This window comes from Armigeres subalbatus, chromosome 1 (assembly GCF_024139115.2).
Source record: "Armigeres subalbatus isolate Guangzhou_Male chromosome 1, GZ_Asu_2, whole genome shotgun sequence".
Lineage (NCBI taxonomy): Eukaryota > Metazoa > Arthropoda > Insecta > Diptera > Culicidae > Armigeres > Armigeres subalbatus.
In genome coordinates, this window is record NC_085139.1 from 200,028,638 (window position 1) to 200,040,610 (window position 11,973).

General features: G+C 48.6%; 1 protein-coding gene across 4 annotated transcripts in view; it reads left to right on the forward strand.

Moving 5' to 3' along the window:
• The window catches only part of LOC134205678 (uncharacterized), a 54,950-nt gene extending 50,597 nt beyond the window's left edge, over positions 1-4,353 (forward strand). Inside the window, exons 5-6 of one of the 4 annotated variants that reach the window (XM_062681189.1) lie at positions 29-192; positions 250-4,353. In XM_062681189.1, coding sequence (XP_062537173.1) covers positions 29-192; positions 250-3,092 — 3,007 coding nt within the window. In that variant the 3' untranslated portion in view covers positions 3,093-4,353. The remainder of the gene's footprint in view (positions 1-28; positions 193-249) is intronic. The other 3 variants (XM_062681190.1, XM_062681191.1, XM_062681193.1) reach the window with 3 other exon arrangements.
• The last annotated feature ends 7,620 nt before the right edge of the window (positions 4,354-11,973 follow it).

Consider the following 11,973-nt stretch of genomic DNA (forward strand, 5'->3'; position numbering starts at 1 on the left):
CGATATTAATTTGATGGATTGTTCTCAGGTGTGCAGAGAACGAGTGTGCAGCAGCCTTTACAACGAAGCAGTGTCTCCAGTTCCACTACAAAAAGGTGCATGGATATACGCAGGAGCAGATGCCGAAGATCGAGCGCAGCGTGGCGTACACATTTGATGCATATTCGGGTGGTATGAATGATGGATTGGTTGGTAAGTAGCCTATCCGCCTCCGATTTTTTAAGAATTCTGTTGTATCTGTTGACGTAGATCTTCTTACAGATGGGCTTCAGCGCAGGCAGCGTAGGAAGCTGGAACCGGGCGAAGAAGGTGGCAGCGAGAAAAGGAAACGACCGCCGAAAGATCTGCCTGGAAACATCCTGAAGACGAAGAATATATTGGAGTCATTCAGTGAAATATGCAAAAACGATAGCAATTTATCGTTATTGTCAACAAAGATTTCTTCGATATTGAGTGGAAATTTGAAGGACTTTGGAAAGGTGCCTGGAGGGTTACCTGGTTTGGATGGCGAAGGGGTTCGAAAGGAAGAACTGGATGACGATCTGGATTCAAATGAATGTGGTGAACGAGACGAGCGTTTGGAGGCAATTCAGCGTCATCTGAATCAACCGTTGTCGGATGAAAAACACGACGAGTTCAGTCAACTGCACTCGCGTTTATCGAACATATCAGCACAGAGCGAACAGAATGCAATGCACTACAAGCTGTCCAGCAATGAAGATGAGAAACCGTTGACCGATGGAGATGGGTTCGGTGATTTGAACTCACTGGCAGCGAGTAATCAGAAATATAAAGAATTTATGAACGGTGGAAATCCGGGACTGGTTATTAGTAAGGGTAGCAAAAAATGGATTAGTGATAACGGTCACATGCAAGATGACAACAATTCGGAGAATATGTTGGCGGCGGCAGCAAATCGGGATTTTCTGACAAAGTTGATTATGAATGGCGGAAATGTGGGTCACAATTCTTCGCATAACCATGTGGCGGATGATGACGAGGACGATGATGATAACTCGACTATTTTGGATGTGGTGGACAACCAAAATCAACAGAACACCAATGTACAAAATCAACAGCAGTCACAGCAACAGCAGCAGCAACAACAACAGCAGTATACATCAAGTTTTGCAGGATTGAATAATTCCTTACCAGATTTGCCTGCTTTCCAAAGCCACTCGTTCCCGACACATTTCAATCATCAATCACTGTTGGGGAGCTTCTACAACAATAATAGTGGAGTGACAGGTCGTAATGCCATCAATACGATACCCACATCAGCCAGCATGTTGGTAGAAGCGGCTTTGAATTCAGTGAGTAACATCATTAACGAAGCAGAAATGAATAACAACAGCAACGAAAATCAGAATCTTCATATGGGAGACATCGATGGCGGCAGTGCGACACCCGCTGAGAACAACCTGCAAGCAGATTCCTTCAATACGGAAGGCATTAATGGTTCGGTGGACGAACTGAAGATGCTTAAGCCGCATGGCTTCCCACTTCCTATGAACTCTATGTCTCAGTTTTCGACGCACTCTCCGGATGATGCCAGTATTATACAGGAACGCAGCGAGCTCGAGGTTCGACCGAAATCACGCGACAAGCTGCCGAACTATAACGATGGTGAAATGCTTGGCTATGACGATCAACCTCATCAGCAACAACAGCAATCACAGTCATCCCTACACAAGCACACTCCTAGCGTAGATTCGGTGCGTAGTGCATTGTCTCCAGATCAGAATGACTTCAACTTTTCCAACTCGAACGGAGCTCAAAGACAACAGCAACAACAGCAGCCACAACAAACGGCTACGGACTCACCTGCTCGATCTGTCTCAAGACAAATTTATGGAGAGCATGATTTGATTTCTCCAGCATCCACACCGTCGCTACCAAGGTACGACTTTGGGGCAGATAACAATAGCTATGCACGACGACAGGAAAAAAATATTAGCTCTTTAGCTTTAGAGAATTTTGAATCCAACCTGAAGAGCCAACATCACATGCAGCACTTATCTAGTGACGAGGACAGCAGTATTGTGATTGCTGAAAACTTGTCCGTTAATGCAAGCAATAGTGAATCAAAACTGAAGATTACGAATCCAACCTCCGGTGGAGACTTCATCACTCCGAATGGTGGCAGTGGTGGCAATAAATATGACACAGGACGCAATAACTTGGGACCGGATTTATCGACAGACCTTAGATTGAAGTACAATTCGGAACCCAATGTAGATCTTCCAGATTTTCGTTCCAGCAATGCTATGAATGAATCATCGGACTTCCAAGGCCTGGACATGACTTCCAGAGCAGGGCTTCCATCGAGCTACTCGCACAGCAATTTCCAAGTACCATCAAGCGGCGGTAATCTGAACTTCAACCGATATCATCACCATATCTACGACATTCTCAACGAACGTGAGCAGCACCAGCAGCAACAACACCAGCAACAGCACCACCAGCAGCAGCAAGAATTTCAACTGCAGCAACAGCAACAACAACAAATGCAGCATATGATTCAGGACCACATTGGCCAAGACACTGAACCGGAACAACCAGCATCAGTGGACCTCAGCCGCACATCCAACTACTTGGTTCCATCACCTCCTTCCCCCGCCCTTCCTTATTCCCATCCACATCCTGATATGATTCGTATGGTTTCCCTTGATCTGAGTGCAAACAGCGGAGGAAACATGATTGTCGGGAACGCCCCTCATCATGTCCGTCATCCATCCTTTTTGTCCTCGCAGATTCAGCATTCCAATCGCGACTCCCTTCCCGACCATCATCGACTGTTGGCGAGCGAACAACTTGCTGCCACAAACCATCGATTGTTAGTTGACCCGGCCGCACATTTGATATTCGAACAGAACAATCGCCTTCTTGCAGAAACCCCAGGACCGCCACCTACCCCAAGACACGTCGTGTCTCCGCAACGAGGCTTCGGAGCCTACCATCATCACCATCACCACCAGGTTGGATCGTCCAACTATCATCACCATTCAGTTAAGCAAAATTTGACCTCTCCTCCGTTGAATCAGCACGCTTCGGCAGCTGCAAACTATCATCCCTTCCCGACCTACTACTGAGCATAGTGGTCATCGTGGAATCAACTGTCACGACAAATCTGAAGCACAGAGGACACTGTAGAACGAGTAGAACGAGCTCAAAAATGTTATATGAGAAAAGTACCCACCAAAACCAAACTAAAAGAAAATTGTAAAAAGGCAACCGAAAGTTTCGGTATACGAAAGAAAGAATAACCATTTGTTGGAAGTATTTACGGATTATGAGCATGCATGATTCATTAAGCAAATCCATGTGGCACATGAGGCTTATCACAACTCAATTCGCAAAATGAGTTTAGTGGGCAATATTTTAATTGTTTTTACTGTGCAATCAATTGTATTTTTGTCATTGTAACAATCAATACGATCTCTATTTTTGTCCGTTACCGTACTTAAATTAATCGCATAAAATCAATCAAAAAGAAAACGACGATATCGCGCAAAATGGTAAAATTTACACATAATGAAACATTATAAATGTTTTTCGTCCTATTTTTGTTTAATATCTATTATTAGCACGAATTGAACAGTGAGTTGCTTTCCAGCAGCTGGTAAAAATCTTACCATAGTTTGTAATATTTATTCTGAATAAATTAGACAAGAGGGAGGACTAAAATTTAACATACCAAGATATACCAAAACCCATACGCATACAGATGAATCGACAGCATTGTGCCAAAAACTGAATAACAGGAGAAAATAAACAGTACGAATAAACGAGTGTTCTTTTGTTTGTTTAACAATCTTATCAAACAAAAATCATCAGTCTTGTCAGTCAGTCGTTTTATTAGTATTAGCTGTAACTGATATTTATAAATAGATTATAACACAAAAAGAAACCATAGTCTGTATCTGTGTAACACATTGGTCGCCACTAAAATAAAAGAAAAGTGTTCTATTAAAATGTGGCATTAGTTCCACACAAAAATACGAGAAAGGCAAATAAAAACAATTGTACTCATATAGAAATATCCAGGAAATCAATTGAACTCACTACTCCAAGCTGTTCCAACAAGGCATGCGCTAGCTCATTTTTTGACCAATAGTGATCAACAATAAACCAGTGAGCCCCAAACGATATAAGTTTTGGTGACGCATTAGAGCTACAAAGGAGATGTTTCACTAGCGAACATATTCATCAACTACTTAACGCAACACTTTTCACCACATAGAGAAGAGAAAACCAATAATCTCCAGAACAAATTTAGATGCAAAATATGAAAAAAAAATCAATCTGGCATATGTATGATACGAAAAATAAATAAAGCAAAATGAACATGAATTGATAATGCGTTTGATTCGTTGTGATGACCGTCTATGGGAAAATGTGAACCATTGGCGAAAACTATATGGAATGGTGGTACAGCGCAACAGCGACTATGTCCAAGGGCTTGACGACCCCACTCCATGGTCACTGTGAATTAGAGGGTCTGCCTAGGATGTGGCACATAATCATGTATTGAACTGGAAGCTATCTCCACCCGGAATATGTGGATCAACCTCGGCACTCGTCCGGCCACTCGTGGAAGTGAGAGAGTGCTTAGGACTTGAGCTGATCTATGAATGCGCTGACCAGGTGTAAGAGTAGTGTTGGTAGTGTAATAAGCTTCCACGGTTGCGGGTCGTCGGTAGTGGGAACGCTTCCACCTGTCGGAGTAGGATAGATTAATGTGGCGTCTGCAACGATTTGGATGTCGTCGGCACAAAGTCGAATTTTCCCGTGAGTCACTAACTCTGTTTTTTTTTCTATCGGTGGTAGAATCCCAAGCTCGTGTCAAAAGAAGACCATATAGCATGACAAATGTATTCCTCCGGGAATTCCTCCGGAAGTTCCTCCGGAAGTTCCTCCGGGAATTCCTCCGGAAGTTCCTCCGGGAATTCCTCCGGAAGTTCCTCCGGGAATTCCTCCGGAAGTTCCTCCGGGAATTCTTCCGGGAATTCCTCCGGAAGTTCCTCCGGGAATTCCTCCGGAAGTTCCTCCGGGAATTCCTCCGGGAATTCCTCCGAGAATTCCTCCGGAAGTTCCTCCGGAAGTTCCTCCGAGAATTCCTCCGGAAGTTCCTCCGAGAATTCCTCCGGAAGTTCCTCCGAGAATTCCTCCGGAAGTTCCTCCGAGAATTCCTCCGGAAGTTCCTCCGGGAATTCCTCCGGAAGTTCCTCCGGGAATTCCTCCGGAAGTTCCTCCGAGAATTCCTCCGGAAGTTCCTCCGAGAATTCCTCCCGAAGTTCCTCCGGGAATTCCTCCGGAAGTTCCTCCGGGAATTCCTCCGGAAGTTCCTCCGGGAATTCCTCCGGAAGTTCCTCCGGGAATTCCTCCGGAAGTTCCTCCGGGAATTCCTCCGGGAATTCCTCCGGGAATTCCTCCGGAAGTTCCCCAAGTAACACCGAAAACATCATTATTAACGAAGATCTAATAATGATGTTGAATAAAGGTCGGGAAAATGAAATACAAAACATGTTATGTTCAAGGAAAGCTATAAGGTTTTTGAAAAACATACAGTAATTTGATCATAAAAGAAGTTTCATACTACATTCTCACAACTTGCTGATAACATGTCGATTTTTGACATTTGTTTGGCTTTTTGAGATGTTTCGTTTTACATTCTCACAACATAAAACATGTCTACAGGAAGATTTTACGAACAAGGTCATAAAATGTTCATTTTTTGACATTTGTTTCGTCAAAATATATACCCCAATGATAGCAGTTTAGCTAAAATATGCATTTTGAACGTAATTTCAACATCTTTTAAGATCAATGCAATGAACTTTTCTCATCGACCATGTTGTTTACCGAGAACTCGCCATATTATTTTTTCCTTTGCAGATTCAAGAATTTGTTTACATATCAATTTCAAAATTATGCTTTGGCATAGTTATATTTTTCTTCAATCAATGGTGCATGAATTTAGGAGAAGTAAACTGAAAAGTTAGCCAATGAAACATGAGCCGCATATAATGTTTCGACCGAGACTTCGAAACAAATTTGATTTATTTATTCAGTTTGTATATATTTATAATTATTATTAAAATGGTGTTCATCATTTCATGCATGCTTGTTTTCATTCGTTTTGTGTATAAAATTTATTTCTTTGAACGTGTTGGTCAGCATTTTTGTTTTGGTGTTCAATTTGACAGAACCATGTTAAAAGTCGGTTATTGAAAACATCCTTAGTACTTAAGTTTAGTCTTGTGAATGTGCAATCAAAAACAAGGTTGCGACTTAAAGATGTTGAAAATACCGATAATTTTTGCGCTGTTTGGGTCGTGTGAAAGTAATCAAAGGAGTTTTTCATACCAAAATGTAACAAACTATATGTTCGAAAGATGTATTTTTTACACTCATACAACAAACCGTGTTACTTGGGTCCTCCGGGAATTCCTCCGGAAGTTCCTCCAGGAATTCCTCCGGAAGTTCCTCCAGGAATTCCTCCGGAAGTTCCTCCGGGAATTCCTCCGAAGTTCCTCCGAATTCCTCCGGAAGTTCCTCCGAATTCCTCCGGAAGTTCCTCCGGGAATTCCTCCGGAAGTTCCTCCGGGAATTCCTCCGGAAGTTCCTCCAGAATTCCTCCGGAAGTTCCTCCGGAAGTTCCTCCGGAATTCCTCCGGAAGTTCCTCCGAATTCCTCCGGAAGTTCCTCCGGGAATTCCTCCGGAAGTTCCTCCGAATTCCTCCGGAAGTTCCTCCGGGAATTCCTCCGGAAGTTCCTCCGAATTCCTCCGGAAGTTCCTCCGGAATGCCTCCGGAAGTTCCTCCGGGAATTCCTCCGGAATTTCCACCGGAATTCCTCCGGAAGTTCCTCCGAATTCCTCCGGAAGTTCCTCCTGGAATTCCTCCGGAAGTTCCTCCGAATTCCTCCGGAAGTTCCTCCGGAATTCCTCCGGAAGTTCCTCCGAATTCCTCCGGAAGTTCCTCCGAATTCCTCCGGGTGTTCCTCCGGGAATTCCTCCGGAAGTTCCTCCGGGAATTCCTCCGGAAGTTTCTCCGGAAATTCCTCCTGAAGTTCCTCCGGAAATTCCTCCGGAAGTTCCTCCGGAAATTCCTCCGGAAGTTCCTCCGGGAATACCTCCGAAGTTCCTCCGAATTCCTCCGAAGTTCCTCCGGAAATTCCTCCGGAAGTTCCTCCGGGAATTCCTCCGGAAGTTCCTCCGGGAATTCCTCCGGAAGTTCCTCCGGGAATTCCTCCGGAAGTTCCTCCGGGAATTCCTCCGGAAGTTCCTCCGGGAATTCCTCCGGAAGTTCCTCCGGAAGCTCCTCCGGGAATTCCTCCGGAAGTTCCTCCGGGAATTCCTCCGGAAGTTTCTCCGAGAATTCCTCCGGAAGTTCCTCCGGGAATTCCTCCGGAAGTTCCTCCGGGAATTCCTCCGGAAGTTCCTCCGGAAATTCCTCCAGAAGTTCCTCGGAAATTCCTCCGGAAGTTCCTCCGGGAATTCCTGCGGAAGTTCCTCCGAATTCCTCCGAAGTTCCTCCGGAAATTCCTCGGAAGTTCCTCCGGGAATTCCTCCGGAAGTTCCTCCGGGAATTCCTCCGAAGTTCCTCCGGGAATTCCTCCGAAGTTCCTCCGAATTCCTCCGGAAGTTCCTCCGGAATTCCTCCGAAGTTCCTCCGGAAGTTCCTCCGGAATTCCTCCGAAGTTCCTCCGGGAATTCCTCCGGAAGTTCCTCCGGGAATTCCTCCGGAAGTTCCTCCAGGAATTCCTCCGGAAGTTCCTCCGAATTCCTCCGGAAGTTCCTCCGGGAATTCCTCCGGAAGTTCCTCCGGGAATTCCTCCGAAGTTCCTCCGGGAATTCCTCCGGAAGTTCCTCCGGAATTCCTCCGGAAGTTCCTCCGAATTCCTCCGGAAGTTCCTCCAGGAATTCCTCCGGAAGTTCCTCCGAATTCCTCCGGAAGTTCCTCCGAATTCCTCCGGAAGTTCCTCCGAAATTCCTCCGGAAGTTCCTCCGAATTCCTCCGGAAGTTCCTCCGGGAATTCCTCCGGAAGTTCCTCCGGGAATTCCTCCGGAAGTTCCTCCGGGAATTCATCCGGAAGTTCCTCCGGGAATTGCTCCGGAAGTTCCTCCGGGAATTGCTCCGGAAGTTCCTCCGAAATTCCTCCTGAAGTTCCTTCGGGAATTCCTCCGGAAGTTACTCCGGGAATTCCTCCAGAAGTTCCTTCGGGAATTCCTGCGGAAGTTCCTCCAAGAATTCCTCCTGAAGTTCCTCCGGGAATTCCTCCAGAAGTTCTTCCGGGAATTCCTCCGGACGTTCCTCCGGAATTCCTCCGGAAGTTCCTCCGGGAATTCCTCCGGAAGTTCCTCCGAATTCCTCCGGAAGTTCCTCCGGGAATTCCTCCGGAAGTTCCTCCGGAATTCCTCCGGAAGTTCCTCCGAATTCCTCCGGAAGTTCCTCCGAAATTCCTCCGGAAGTTCCTCCGGGAATTCCTCCGGAAGTTCCTCCGGGAATTCCTCCGGAAGTTCCTCCGAATTCCTCCGGAAGTTCCTCCGAATTCCTCCGAAGTTCCTCCGAATTCCTCCGGAAGTTCCTCCGGGAATTCCTCCGGAAGTTCCTCCGAAATTCCTCCGGAAGTTCCTCCGAATTCCTCCGAAGTTCCTCCGGGAATTCCTCCGAAGTTCCTCCGGGAATTCCTCCGGAAGTTCCTCCGAATTCCTCCGGAAGTTCCTCCGAATTCCTCCGAAGTTCCTCCGAATTCCTCCGGAAGTTCCTCCGGGAATTCCTCCGGAAGTTCCTCCGAATTCCTCCGAAGTTCCTCCGGGAATTCCTCCGGAAGTTCCTCCGAATTCCTCCGGAAGTTCCTCCGGGAATTCCTCCGGAAGTTCCTCCGGGAATTCCTCCGAAGTTCCTCCGAATTCCTCCGAAGTTCCTCCGAATTCCTCCGGAAGTTCCTCCGAATTCCTCCGGAAGTTCCTCCGGGAATTCCTCCGAAGTTCCTCCGAAGTTCCTCCGAATTCCTCCGGAAGTTCCTCCGGGAATTCCTCCGAAGTTCCTCCGAATTCCTCCGGAAGTTCCTCCAGAATTCCTCCGGAAGTTCCTCCGGGAATTCCTCCGGAAGTTCCTCCGGGAATTCCTCCGGAAGTTCCTCCGGGAATTCCTCCGGAAGTTCCTCCGGAATTCCTCCGGAAGTTCCTCCGGGAATTCCTCCGGAAGTTCCTCCGAATTCCTCCGGAAGTTCCTCCGAATTCCTCCGGAAGTTCCTCCGGGAATTCCTCCGAAGTTCCTCCGGGAATTCCTCCGAAGTTCCTCCGGAATTCCTCCGGAAGTTCCTCCGGGAATTCCTCCGGAAGTTCCTCCGGGAATTCCTCCGGAAGTTCCTCCGGGAATTCCTCCGGAAGTTCCTCCGGGAATTCCTCCGGAAGTTCCTCCGAATTCCTCCGGAAGTTCCTCCGGAATTCCTCGGAAGTTCCTCCGAATTCCTCCGGAAGTTCCTCCGGGAATTCCTCCGGAAGTTCCTCCGAATTCCTCCGGAAGTTCCTCCGGAATTCCTCCGGAAGTTCCTCCGGGAATTCCTCCGGAAGTTCCTCCGAATTCCTCCGAAGTTCCTCCGAATTCCTCCGGAAGTTCCTCCGGGAATTCCTCCGGAAGTTCCTCCGAATTCCTCCGGAAGTTCCTCCGGGAATTCCTCCGGAAGTTCCTCCGAATTCCTCCGGAAGTTCCTCCGGGAATTCCTCCGGAAGTTCCTCCGGGAATTCCTCCGGAAGTTCCTCAGGAATTCCTCGGAAGTTCCTCCGGGAATTCCTCCGGAAGTTCCTCCGAATTCCTCCGGAAGTTCCTCCGGGAATTCCTCCGGAAGTTCCTCCGAATTCCTCCGGAAGTTCCTCCGGGAATTCCTCCGGAAGTTCCTCCGGGAATTCCTCCGGAAGTTCCTCCGAATTCCTCCGGAAGTTCCTCCGAATTCCTCCGGAAGTTCCTCCGAATTCCTCCGGAAGTTCCTCCGGGAATTCCTCCGGAAGTTCCTCCGGGAATTCCTCGGAAGTTCCTCCGGGAATTCCTCCGGAAGTTCCTCCGGGAATTCCTCCGGAAGTTCCTCCGGGAATTCCTCCGGAAGTTCCTCCGAATTCCTCCGGAAGTTCCTCCGGGAATTCCTCCGAAGTTCCTCCGGGAATTCCTCCGGAAGTTCCTCCGAATTCCTCCGGAAGTTCCTCCGGGAATTCCTCCGAAGTTCCTCCGAATTCCTCCGGAAGTTCCTCCGAATTCCTCCGGAAGTTCCTCCGGGAATTCCTCCGGAAGTTCCTCCGGGAATTCCTCCGAAGTTCCTCCGAATTCCTCCGAAGTTCCTCCAATTCCTCCGAAGTTCCTCCGGGAATTCCTCCGGAAGTTCCTCCGGGAATTCCTCCGGAAGTTCCTCCGGGAATTCCTCCGGAAGTTCCTCCGAATTCCTCCGAAGTTCCTCCGGGAATTCCTCCGGAAGTTCCTCCGAATTCCTCCGAAGTTCCTCCGGGAATTCCTCCGGAAGTTCCTCCAGGAATTCCTCCGAAGTTCCTCCGGAATTCCTCCGAAGTTCCTCCGAATTCCTCCGGAAGTTCCTCCGGGAATTCCTCCGGAAGTTCCTCCGAATTCCTCCGAAGTTCCTCCGGGAACTCCTCCGGAAGTTCATCGGAGAATTCCTCTGGAAATTTATCCGGGAATTCCTCCGGAAGTTCCTTCGTTCCGCCGGAAGATCGTTCGGGAATTCCTTCGCAATTCCTCCGGAAGTTCCTCCGGGAATTCCTCCGGAAGTTCCTCCGGGAATTCCTCCGGAAGTTCCTCCGGGAATTCCTCCGGAAGTTCCTCCGGGAATTCCTCCGGAAGTTCCTCCGGGAATTCCTCCGCGAATTCCTCCGGAAGTTCCTCCGGGAATTCCTCCGGAAGTTCCTCCGGAAGTTCCTCCGGGAATTCCTCCGGAAGTTCCTCCGGGAATTCCTCCGGAAGTTCCTCCGGGAATTCCTCCGGAAGTTCCTCCGGGAATTCCTCCGGAAGTTCCTCCGGGAATTCCTCCGAAAGTTCCTCCGGAAGTTCCTCCGGGAATTCCTCCGGAAGTTCCTCCGGGAATTCCTCCGAAAGTTCCTCCGGAAGTTCCTCCGGAAGTTCCTCCGGGAATTCCTCCGGAAGTTCCTCCGGGAATTCCTCCGGAAGTTCCTCCGGGAATTCCTCCGGAAGTTCCTCCAGGAATTCCTCCGGAAGTTCCTCCGAATTCCTCCGGAAGTTCCTCCGGGAATTCCTCCGAAGTTCCTCCGAATTCCTCCGAAGTTCCTCCGAATTCCTCCGGAAGTTCCTCCGGGAATTCCTCCGGAAGTTCCTCCGGGAATTCCTCCGGAAGTTCCTCCGGGAATTCCTCCGGAAGTTCCTCCGGGAATTCCTCCGGAAGTTCCTCCGGGAATTCCTCCGGAAGTTCCTCCGGGAATTCTTCCGGATGTTCCTCCGGGAATTCCTCCGGAAGTTCCTCCGGGAATTCCTCCGGAAGTTCCTCCGGGAATTCCTCCGGAAGTTCCTCCGGGAATTCCTCCGGAAGTTCCTCCGGGAATTCCTCCGGGAATTCCTCCGGAAGTTCCTCCGGAAGTTCCTCCGGGAATTCCTCCGGAAGTTCCTCCGGAAGTTCCTCCGGGAATTCCTCTGGAAGTTCTTCCGGGAATTCCTCCGGAAGTTCCTCCGGGAATTCCTCCGGAAGTTCCTCCGGAATTTCTTCCGGGAATTCCTCCGGAAGTTCCTCCGGGAATTTCTTCGGAAGATCATCCGGGAATTCCTCCGGAAGTTCCTCTGGGAATTCCTCCGGAAGTTCCTCCAGGAATTCCTCCGGGATTTTTTCTGGAAGCTCCTCGCTGAACTCCTCCGAAAATTCCTCCGGGAATTTTCCCCGAAAGATCCTCCAGGAGTTCCTCCGGAAGTTCCTCTGCAAATTTCTCCGGAAGCTCCTTCAGGAATCATTCCG